Source organism: Poecilia latipinna, unplaced genomic scaffold (genome assembly GCF_001443285.1).
Source record: "Poecilia latipinna isolate Pla-1442-1.1 unplaced genomic scaffold, P_latipinna-1.0 Scaffold519, whole genome shotgun sequence".
In the NCBI taxonomy this organism is placed as follows: Eukaryota; Metazoa; Chordata; class Actinopteri; order Cyprinodontiformes; family Poeciliidae; genus Poecilia; species Poecilia latipinna.
In genome coordinates, this window is record NW_015113135.1 from 255,671 (window position 1) to 267,112 (window position 11,442).

At 41.3% G+C, this 11,442-nt stretch overlaps 1 protein-coding gene across 3 annotated transcripts in view; it reads left to right on the forward strand.

Annotated features, from left to right (window-relative positions):
* The window catches only part of nsd2 (nuclear receptor binding SET domain protein 2), a 20,883-nt gene extending 10,239 nt beyond the window's left edge, over positions 1 to 10,644 (forward strand). For all 3 annotated transcript variants that reach the window (XM_015040618.1, XM_015040614.1, XM_015040617.1), the window contains exons 7-22: positions 161 to 267; positions 378 to 477; positions 620 to 738; positions 1,548 to 1,637; positions 1,742 to 1,868; positions 2,303 to 2,503; positions 2,588 to 2,767; positions 4,140 to 4,296; positions 4,374 to 4,576; positions 5,222 to 5,325; positions 5,438 to 5,707; positions 6,804 to 6,920; positions 7,228 to 7,369; positions 7,454 to 7,560; positions 7,642 to 7,837; positions 9,253 to 10,644. In XM_015040618.1, the coding sequence (XP_014896104.1) occupies positions 161 to 267; positions 378 to 477; positions 620 to 738; positions 1,548 to 1,637; positions 1,742 to 1,868; positions 2,303 to 2,503; positions 2,588 to 2,767; positions 4,140 to 4,296; positions 4,374 to 4,576; positions 5,222 to 5,325; positions 5,438 to 5,707; positions 6,804 to 6,920; positions 7,228 to 7,369; positions 7,454 to 7,560; positions 7,642 to 7,837; positions 9,253 to 9,551 (2,519 nt within the window). In that variant the 3' untranslated portion in view covers positions 9,552 to 10,644. The remainder of the gene's footprint in view (positions 1 to 160; positions 268 to 377; positions 478 to 619; positions 739 to 1,547; positions 1,638 to 1,741; positions 1,869 to 2,302; positions 2,504 to 2,587; positions 2,768 to 4,139; positions 4,297 to 4,373; positions 4,577 to 5,221; positions 5,326 to 5,437; positions 5,708 to 6,803; positions 6,921 to 7,227; positions 7,370 to 7,453; positions 7,561 to 7,641; positions 7,838 to 9,252) is intronic.
* Positions 10,645 to 11,442: the final 798 nt, after the last annotated feature.

Genomic DNA, 11,442 nt, shown 5'->3' on the forward strand with positions numbered 1-11,442 from the left:
TCAATTAATAGTCAGAAGAATAATCTACTAAAATAATCAATAGTTGCAGCTCTACTCTTGTTTGGTTGAAGTTGAAGGAAATAAAACTAAAACTGCAATAATTAATTTGTAATTTATTTTACTCAAACTAGTTAAATATCTTAAATCATTTTGGTTTTAGGGAGGAAAGAGCAAAATATGAGGCGTAAAAGACAGCTAGATGCTGCAGCAGACAAGGATCAGCAGCCCAGAAAGAGACAGAGAACTGGCAAGAAGGCAGAAAAGCAGGTGAACACACACAGCATCACACTTTCCTTTATGACTCTTTGTTGTGGACGATTTAGTTTAGATATCTGGGGTTTAACACAATCACACTCACGCAAAGTTTACTTTCCCAGGCCTCGGTTTCAGAGGAGACAAACAAAAAGTGGAGAAGAAAGAAGAAAACCAACATTAAAGATCTAAAAGAACCAAGAAAGCGAACAAAGAAGTCAAAAGGTCTGATCCACTACCAGAGATGGGATTTGATCACCTAAAATAAACGAGTTTTTTTTCTCTTCCCCATGTTAAATATCAGTTACTGCTCGAGATTTTTTGTGTGCTTTGAACTAATCCTAACCAAACTTGTGACCTGAAACAGATGAGCAGAATGTAGAAAAGCCAAAGCGGCGCAGGAAAAGAAGGCAGGATGGAGAGAACCAGGCCGGCGCCTCCAAGGCTCCAAAGAAGAGACGCTCCTCTCCTTGTCCTGACACTGAGGTCACACACACACACACACACACACACCTACCTCTCAGTGGAAACGTCTTCATGTCTTACAGTCCACAAACTATAAACATTTGTGAAATTAATCTACTGTCATATTCAATAAACTTAAATGAGTTCTGATGGGACTCATTTGTCAGATTAAAAATACCTTTTGAAAATAACCATAAACATTTAATTAAATTCACATTTCTGATAAATTTGTTTATTATTGGTTTGATGCAATAGTGTGATCTTAAATGATTTCATTGGCTCGAAGCAGAAAAATAATCATTGACACAAATAAAAGGTTGGAAACAGCCTGTTTGGCGTTAACCTGGTGAAATGAATTACTTATAACTTTTTAATCTAATTCATGGAATATGACTGTATAACAAGTTTCATTTTCTGAAATGAGGGACCAAAAACATTGAACTTTTTCATAATTAAAATTCTTTTGCGACATAGCTGCATTTAATGTTCAGTTTGCGTAGATATTTTCCTTGTAATAAATCCTCATTTGAGGAAACATGTTTCATGTATTTGCACATGAAACATGTTAATCTTTTAAATCATATGTATGAAGTTGACAATCTGATGGGAAATCTTTGTAAATTTGTTATAAAGCAAAGATTTTGGTTGTTAAAGTGTAACTCACATCCCTGTGATTCAAAACTCCACGTCTGGCAAATGTTGGGGGGGAAACAGAGATAATATATTTAGACAGTTTATCAAAAGAGTTGATTTGGTATTTTAAGAAATTTGATTCATAGGAAACTACTCATGTTGAGCCTCATTTCATTGTTCTCTGCATGTTGTTTCAGGGCTCTGCAAGTGAAGAACGTCCCGATTCTCCAAGCGACAGCCTAGATGGGACAAAGAAAGGCGAACGGAAGAAAGAGTTTGTCTGTCAGGTAGTGCTTTAGCGATTTATCCACTCTTTGTTTTAGCGAATTTGCCTTCACGCCTTCTTATGAATATTTTTCCCTCTGTCCACACGCTGGACTGTTTTCTCAAGGTGTGTGAGGTGGCCGGTGAGGACCTGGTGGCGTGTGAAGGCCAGTGCTGCGGCATGTTCCACCTGCACTGTCTGGGTGGAACCCTGAAACCTGACGACAAGCTGCTATGTCAAGAATGCAGCACAGGTATGAAGAGAAAACACCACAAAACCACAATTCTTTAGTCTGACGGTTCATTGGAAACGTCCCCAACAGATGGAGTTAGAGCAGCAGGTTTTTTACAGATAGGGGCGCAATATCAAGGCGTTAAATTAGTCAAGTTTTTTAAAGTCATATATATATATATATTTGTGTGTGTGTAGAATTTTTATAACAATTGACATAGTTACTTGATTATACTATAAAATGGCACTTTGTGTCTGGAAAATCTTATGATACTGTCCCTTTAAGTGTGAATAGAATAGCAAAATAAATTATTGTTCCAAACTTTTTTTCTTTATGTCCTTGAAAATTTGGTAAAGTGACCTGGAATCTGTAGGAGCCCAAATAGTTTGCTTGTTGCTGCAGCAACCGCGGTTCTCCCTCCTCGTATCCACTGAGCCTGCCTCTCCCCTCCTCAGGACTCCACTCGTGTTTCATCTGTAAGCAATCTGAGGCCGAGGTGCGGCGCTGCCACGTCCCCCACTGCGGCAAGTTTTACCACGAGGGCTGCGTCCGCCTCAACCCGCTCACCGTGTTCGACAACAAGGGCTTTCGCTGCCCGCTCCACACCTGCCTCAGCTGCCACTACGGCTGCCGCACCAAGCAGAAGGCTACCAAAGGTCAGGCCCGTCGATCAGGTTGGTTTTCAGGTTTTTGGCGGCCGCTGGTCTAACCTGCCACACGCGGCGCTCTGTGTGCTGCAGGACGGCTGATGCGCTGCCTGCGATGCCCCGTGGCGTACCACGTGGGCGACCTGTGTGTCGCCGCCGGGAGCGAGACGATCACAAACACAGCCATCATCTGCACCAACCACTTTAACGCCAAGAAGGGCTACAGCCACCACAGCCACGTCAACGTCAGCTGGTGCTTCGTCTGCTCCAAAGGTCAGCGAGGACAGCACAGAGAGGGTTTTTATGAATTCCATTTTAACCACGTTTATTCCCACATAAAGTATGTAGCTATGGTGGGAGCAAATCAATAAACCACAGTACGACTCGGAGATATGAAGATCCACATGTTTTTTGTACCAGATGCAATTTCTGATTTTAATCTTTTTTTTTTTTTCTCACTTTCATATCTGAAAAAGAAATTTCGATTTACAGAAAATATATTTAAAAAGTGTCTTTTACTTCAATAATCCCTTCTGTGCCAGGCTGAGAATTTTTGTTTAATTCTGATAATATGGATATAATATTAGCACAACATAGATGTGATTTTACCAGAAAAAATATCATAAAATTATGAGGAAAGAAAATCTGTTTTTAATAAGAAAAAAAAGGTTGGATAGTTTTTTTTTCATAAGTTCTCATAAAATCTCCTAATATTACAACTTTATTCTTGTAATATTGTTATATTCTATCGTAGAATAGATTCTGTGAAACAAGATGGCGGCTCTCTGTGTGCTGACATCACTCTGAACTGTGGAAACACAAGGAGTGCATTGGTGGTGGTGGGAGGAGGGGGTCAGATTTTCCAAAATTTAAATCTTCAAAAACCAAAAACTAGATTTTGAAAATCGATTTATGGCCCAGCCAAAGCCAGAGGTCAACATTTCCTGTTGTTCTGTTTCACCAACTGAACATTGAATGGTTTTACAAGGTGTTACAAAGTATTTCCCCCTCATTTTGTTTTCTTTCTTTCTTTCTTTTTTCTTAATAACCCAAACATTAAATTTTTGGCATTACAGAAAATCTCCCTTTTTAAAATGTTTGTAAGTTGAACATAAAATTATTTGTCACATGAAACCCTTCTAAAGGTCAAAGCTTGTGCACACTTCCATAATGTTCAGGACCTTTTTGATCAGTTTAAATTAAATGTTTGTTCTGCTTCTTAAAACTTGCTGGCCTTACAAATTTCCTCCGTTTTCCCTGCATGTCTTGTGGGAAACTTTAGCGGCTCTTCCATTAAACCCAGATGTGTTTGGACTCCATAACTAATAAATGTTCTCACCTGAGGTGGAGCGTTTCTCCCCCTCTGAGCCTCTTAGTTGTGATTTTGTGATTATTGTTCTTCTTCGTTTTCCTTGGAAAGTAAATTTCAGTCAGAAGACGAGATGTCTGGCATAAAATCTTCTAAAATCTATTGAAGTGTTTGTAACAGGATAACATGTAAAAATGTAAGAGTATTTCTGAAGGGCGCTGTATGTTTTAAAAGCACTACAATTTGGATTATTGTTTTGGTGAAGGCGTCATCTTTAAGGACTAGTCTGCTTGCTGAGTTTTCATTCTGCTCTAACTGCGTCTTCGTGTCCGGCAGGAGGACAGCTGCTGTGCTGCGAGTCGTGCCCTGCAGCGTTCCACCCCGACTGCCTCAACATCGCCATGCCCGACGGGAGCTGGTTCTGCAACGACTGCCGAGCCGGCAAGAAACCAAAGTACAGAGACATCATATGGGTCAAGCTGGGGACGTACAGGTGGGAGGAACGGCTGAATGCTTTCTGCTCCGGTGTGTATGGCATAAAGTTGATAACTGCCCCTGATTCCTGTGTAGGTGGTGGCCAGCAGAGATCCACCACCCCAAAAACGTCCCCACAAACATCCAACACCTCCGGCACGAGATCGGAGAGTTCCCGGTCTTCTTCTTCGGCTCCAAGGATTACTTCTGGACTCACCAGGGCCGAGTGTTTCCCTACATGGAAGGAGACAGAGGCAGCAAGTACCAGAAGAACGGGATAGGCAAAGTCTTTAAGAACGGTAAAAACCTGCAGTTTAGTTGGTTTGTGATGTTTGTTTTTAGGGATGTTTCCGATACGGATCTGAAGCTTAGTAGCAGCAGGTACCGATCCGATACAGGAAACAGCTGGATTGACTTAAAATGTTTCTCTTTTTTTAAACGGATCTAAATGTACCGAATTAAAATTATTTACTAACTCTACACAAGTACAGCCCACTGAAATACACCAGCAGCTTCGCTAGCTTGGTCAAACAAGCATAAACAACTTTAATTTGTTCAATTTGTGTAAATAGAACAGCCAATGGGTAATAAATATTATGGTTAAACAGACGAAAACAACACGTTGACTGCTTTGGTCAAACATGGAAAAATAAACTGAAAAAACTTTTCAAATGATTTAGAAAGAGCAATTAGGAAATAACAAAACAGGACGTTGCACAAAGCATAGAATTAGACTGAATAGATCTGTCCTTATGCATCAGGAACATTGTTACATAAACATGATTTAGAATTGTATCAATATTGTGACAGATACAAATGATAATATCCACTCTAGGGTTTTTTTCCCCTTTAAATCTAAAAGGGAACCTTTTCTTCCACCGTGTTCCTAAAGACTCCGTAGACTAACTCAGACTGAAGCTGAAGTGTTTGTGTTTGGTCTTCAGCTCTGTTGGAGGCTGAGGCTCGATTTAAGGAGATCAAGATAAAACGGGAAGCCAAGGAAGCTCAGGAAAACAGCCGGAAGCCGCCTCCGTACAAATTCATCAAGGTGGGAACCACTCCAGACCCCTCTGACTCTGAGCTCCGTTCTCACTGCCCCCTCAGGGCGCGGCTGCATTGCTGCATTCGGTTTGGATGTCTTCATGCGTTTCTGCCTGCAGGTCAACAAACCTTTCGGCAAGGTCCAGGTCTACACCGCCGACATCTCTGAGATCCCCAAGTGCAACTGCAAGCCGGCCGACGAGCGCCCGTGTGGCTTCGAGTCGGAGTGCCTGAACCGCATGCTGCAGTACGAGTGTCACCCCCAGGTGTGTCCCAGCGGGGAGCGCTGCTGCAACCAGGACTTCACCAAGCGCCTTTACCCAGACACCAAGATCATCAAGACCCCTGGAAAGGGCTGGGGGCTGATCGCCCTGAGAGACATCAAGAAGGTGAGGAGATCATTCTGAGGTCATTCTGCCAGAATATGAATGTGAAACTGATCCCATCCATTGTTCTTATCCACCTCTTTAAAAATCGTCTGACTGGCCGACCGACCCGCCTGCCAGGCAGTTAGCAGTCCCTCCTCTGTTACCAACTTATCAGTCCCTTCAGAATGTTGCCATGTTTGTTGCTATGGTCTAAGATTACACATTTTTGCAGTGTCTTTGTCAAATGGTAGCTAATTTTGTTTAAGCTGTATTTTTTTGCCATAACATGGTCTTACAAAAAAGTAGAAATTACTGCACATAACCTTCCCTTCCTGTGTCTTTTCTCCTATCTAATCCCTCCTCACCTGAGAAGAGCCTGCATCAATTCTCCTCCTTTGCTTTTTTGTTGTTGATTTTTTTTTTTTTTTGCAAAAAACGTTACTGTTTAGTGTCACACATTCTTCATCTCGCAGGTTTCAACTTTCAAGAGACATTGTGAAACAGAAAGTTCAAATCAATTCAAAATTCAAAAATATTTTATTGATCCCGAAAGGAAATTTCATGTCCTAACTCATTTTCAAATTCTTCAGTTATTGTAGATAGTGATGGCTGTTGGCAGGAAAGATTGTTTGTAGTGGTCTGTGTTGCAGCGAATTTGAAGAAGCCTCTGACTGAAGATGCTCCATTTCCCCAAGAAAGTTTCAAATGGTTCAAATCATAGTTATATTAAAAGGAGACTAAAGGGATTGGTTAAAAAATTGAGCCAAGTTATAGTGATTGGTCAGAAAAGAAACACAGGAAACGTTAAGGTGATTGGTCAGATTTGTAGAAAAGTTGTGATGAATGGTGAAAATTGCAAGTTTATGCAAAAATTGGAAATAAGTGGATTATTTCATTTCAGGCAACAAAAAAAATCTTTCTGCCAAGATCAGAGTCAGCAGGTCGTGGTTAAATGTGCCTAACATAGAAAACTTTTTTTTTCTTTTCTTTTTTTTTCTCTTTTTTTTAGCTCGTTCTTTCAACTTTTCAATTTCGATTGTAATGAACCAAAAGAGAGAAAAGAAAAAACACAATCCGGTTTCTTCAAAATAAAAGCGTCAGTATGTTTCCCCAACAGGGTGAGTTTGTGAACGAGTACATCGGGGAGCTGATCGATGAGGAGGAGTGCAGGGCCCGGATCAAGTACGCCCACGAAAACAACATTACCGACTTCTACATGCTCACCATCGACAAGGTGATTAGTGGGAACCGCCTGGTTCTGGTTCTGGTTCTAGAGGCTCGGTGAGCCCAGCCCAGACTCATTCAGCTCTGCAGTGAAGCAGGGCACTGTTCCTACGCAGCAGCGCCCCCCTTCTGCTGGGAGCTACAGAAACTGTATTGCGTTGGGAGTGTTGCGTAACAGACGACTGTAACATTACAGTAGTCGATACGACAAACTATTAATGACTAAACCTGGTGGTTTGATCTGAGCTAACAAGAATAAGAGTGTAACTTGTGATTTTTTTGTATTTTTTTCCTCTCTGTTTGGGCTTTTTTTAAAGGACCGAATCATTGACGCAGGTCCAAAAGGAAACTACTCCCGCTTCATGAACCACAGCTGCCAGCCTAACTGTGAGACTCAGAAGTGGACTGTGAACGGAGACACCCGCGTTGGCCTGTTCGCAGTCTGCGACGTACCGGCAGGTCAGACGAGTTCACAGTAGATGCAGAATGTACCTTTTTGTTTTCCTCCTCTCATTGCTTAGCTTGAACTTTTCCCCAACGCAGGAACAGAGCTAACCTTTAACTACAACCTGGACTGCCTCGGCAACGAGAAAACCATCTGCCGCTGCGGCGCTCCCAACTGCAGCGGCTTCCTCGGGGATCGGCCCAAGGTGAGCCTCTGAGTCTGCTTGGTGTGGAGGAAAGCCTGTTCATGAGGTGAAACGGCCTCAATCCCTCTGTTTTCACCCCAGAACTCAAACGGCCACACGGAGCCAAAGGGAAAGCGCTTTAAGAGGAAGTACAGGAGGAGGAAAAGCGAGGGAAAGAAGAAGTCTGAAGATGAGTGTTTTCGCTGTGGAGACGGAGGGCAGCTGGTGCTCTGCGACAAGAAGAACTGCACCAAAGCTTACCACCTGTCCTGCCTGAACCTCACCAAACGGCCATTTGGTGAGCAGAGCCCTCTCGGCGTCCCAGGATTACAGCTTCTGCTTTTAATAATGTAACCATGGTGACGCAGACGTCAGTCAAAGAGCCGTAAAGACGGAATAGTTGAAAACAGACAGTTTTGTTTTTGTTCATTTTTTGGAGTGGTAAAAAAAAAAAAGCACCTGCTGTAGAATAGGACTGATCTGTGTAAAATAGGGACACAACGATTCAGTGTTCTGAGGTTTAGTTGATACAAAAACATGTTGATTTGATTTAAAATATTTCTTTTAAACAGACAGACATTTACTGAATTACAAATGTATTTGACAACCAGCACAGTACACTTGAATGTAAGCTTCAGTAGTTTGGTCAAATATGTAAAAACAACTTTCATTTGTTCAGTCAGTGCAGGTAGGAGTAAAACAGGCAATGGAAAATAAACGAACTGAAACTGACAAAGCAATAGGTTGACTATTTTGGTCAAACATGTAAATATAAACTAACAATCTCTTCTTTCAAATGATTCAGAAAGTGGAATTAGGAATTCTAAATATAATGTAAAAATAATTAATAAATTATGACGTCGCTCAGAGCACAAAACATTATTATACTGAATAGATCTGCCCTTATAGATTAGACACGTCACTGAAAACAAATGTAGAATTTTTTTTTCCAACATGGAGCCAATAATGAGATTGGTGCATATTAGATCGGATTATATATACTTATAATTGCACAACATTTTATGCGTAAAGGCAAAATAACTGGGCATGAGAGAAACTATTAACTATTAATCAAAAGATTAAAAACTAACAAAAAGAAGGTCTTCCATTTTCATGGGGCTGTGGCTCAGTCTGTGGGTAATTTGGGAACTTTACTGCCACCTAGTGGCATGTTTGCTGTGCTCAGTTGGCTCTGGTTGGACTGATTTAGTTTCAGTGTGTGATCTCAAGTGTTTCAGTCAGAGAAACAAAAATCTGCTGAGAACAATCTGTTATTGTGAACTGAGTCTTTTTAAAGGCGCAGTATTGTGTACAATCAACTTTTTTTCATCTTTCCTCATGTTACGATTTTATTCCCTCATGAAAAACAAACCTGGAGTGTTGCTTTGATTCTTTCAGAACGATCAGGAGTCTTTAAAGGGACAGAGGCCTAATTTCAGGGTGTTAAATTACAAAGTAAAATTTCTTTTAAGTTGCGTTTTATAACAACTGAAGGTAATGTAGTTACTTGATTGCGCTATAAAACAGCAAAAACATAGTACTGTCCCTTTAAGGGATATCCAGTTCAGCTCTACTTTGTGTTTGTTTATTACATTAAATCCCCCAAAAATGCATTAAAGTTTTCATCTGTAACATGACAGAATATGAAGACGTTTATAACGTATGAATATGTGGAATATTGAGGCTCTGTCTCCTCTCCTGCGCACCCTACAGGCCGCTGGGACTGCCCCTGGCATCACTGTGACGTCTGTGGGAAAAACTCTGAGGCCTTCTGCCAGCTCTGCCCCAACTCCTTCTGCAGGGCCCACCAGGAGGGGGCGCTGCACCCCGGGGCCACAGTGGGAGAGCTCTGCTGCAGCGAGCACGACGACACGGAGGGAGGAGCCGGCCAGGCCCGGACCGCCGGCTCAGAGTCCAGCAGCGCCGCTGCCGCCCGCCCCAAAGGCTGCAGGAAGGCGGACGGAGAAGAGAGCAGAACCAAAGGCTCTAAGAAAAAAACAGCAGAAGCCTGACCCGACCTGAAGAGGCGCCCTCCTCCACAGCAACAGTACGCCGCCCCACAAACAGAGGCACCCTACGTATTCATCATCAGGGAACGGTGCTGACCTCTCACACGCTCAGCATTGACCTTTAGCCTCCTCCTTTTTTCTTTTTCTTTTTTTTAACTTTTGAACATTTTCAGGTTTTCTTGTACTAGTCTGCACTGAGGTGACCCTCTGTGGTAAAGCACAAAATCAGCTCCGGAAATGCTGCCACCAGACTTTCCACCAACCGAGCTGCAGCGTCGTAATCACTCACTTCTGATTAGTGTGGCCACATCTAGAACCTCAGTCCATTCATTACCGCCAACAGCAGAGCTCTATTCGTTATATATCTATGTTTGTTTATATGAGAAAAAAATAAAAAAACGAAACAACGATGAATACTGTAATAGCGTAAGATGTCAGACAGGATGCAGGTGGATAGTCTGTTTTTGTAGATCTACAAATGTGCCAGATGGGAGATGGAGCAGCAGGACACTATGGATGGACCTCTGGTCGTCTTCGTAGCCATAGATCATGTAACTGTAGACATGTTTTAATTTTACAACCTGTTGTTTTGTTTTAGCTCACTTATTTTATTTAGATTTTTGTTTTTAATAACAGCACTGGAAATGATAAAAAGAGAGAAAAAAAACGATCCTTTCCAGAATAGCAGGGATTATGGAGCAAAATAAAGAGAAGAAGAAGAAAACCTGTTGTGAGAGGGAAACACTACAGGGACTCAATGAAGGAACGAGAGCAGAACCAGAACCACAGCGTCACAGCGACGACCCACGGTGCTTTAACTCATCCTGCTTCAGGTTTACAGTCAGGTACAGACAATACTCCCTTTGACCATCATCATCATCATCATTATTTCACATCCTGAAACTGTTTGCCTTGTTGCTGTTGTCTGCTGAGATTTCTGCTGATGTAAAGATTTTGGTCAGACCTCACTTTTTTTTTTTTTATCTTTAATTATTCCTCTGGAGGTTTTTAAGCCTGACGTTCTCTCTGATTACTGTCAATACTAAAACACCGGCCCCTCAGGCTGATGTGGTTTAATAAAAAACGGAGAAAAAGATTTCTCAATTCACTAATCAGAATTGTTAAAGCAAAGCTGTTAACTGTTCTGTGGCGTCTCGTCCCAACTTTGCTTTGAGAGTTCCTGTTTCTGTGCGTCGTCCTTCAGCACGACTTTCTGTGTTTTTCACATTTTTCATCCGCATCTTGCAGACATCTGTTTTTGTTTTTTAACAGATTTTTCAAACCTAAAGATGAATTAAATTTAGACATTTCAGACGTTAAACCGAAACTCTTCAGGTTTGGACCATAAGATTAGATCTGCTGGGATTTTTTTCTGTATTAAATCGAACATATTTCCCAGTTTTGTGTGTTGGAAAGGTTCCGGTAACGGATTGAGTCCGGTATTCCTGGAATTCCTATCCAGCTGGTGCTCTGACCCTTTCTGTCTTATGCCTTGTTACCTTCTGTCGCTCGTCAGTCTGGACCTCTGGCCGAGCCGGATTGTTGCGGACCGTCAGTACGACAGCGTATTGTAGATGGGCAGTAAATTTCTGCCAAAAAACAAAATACATTTTAATATTAATCCCTTTTTGGGGGAAAAGGGAGATTTGTGAGCTTGAAAAGTCAAATACTTACTGGGGGGGAATAAAAAAACAATTTCAAATTTATCAGAAGTTTTTGAGAAAAAACTTGGACATTTGAGTTTGAAAGTCAAATATTTTCATCTTGGAAATTTTCTGACTTTCTAAAGTTGAAAATCTTCATTTCTATAAAATGTTTGAGGTTACTTTGAAATCTTTTTTTTTTTTTTTTTTTTTTGAAATTTTTTGTTTTAAATTTTAAAAGTTTTTTTTTT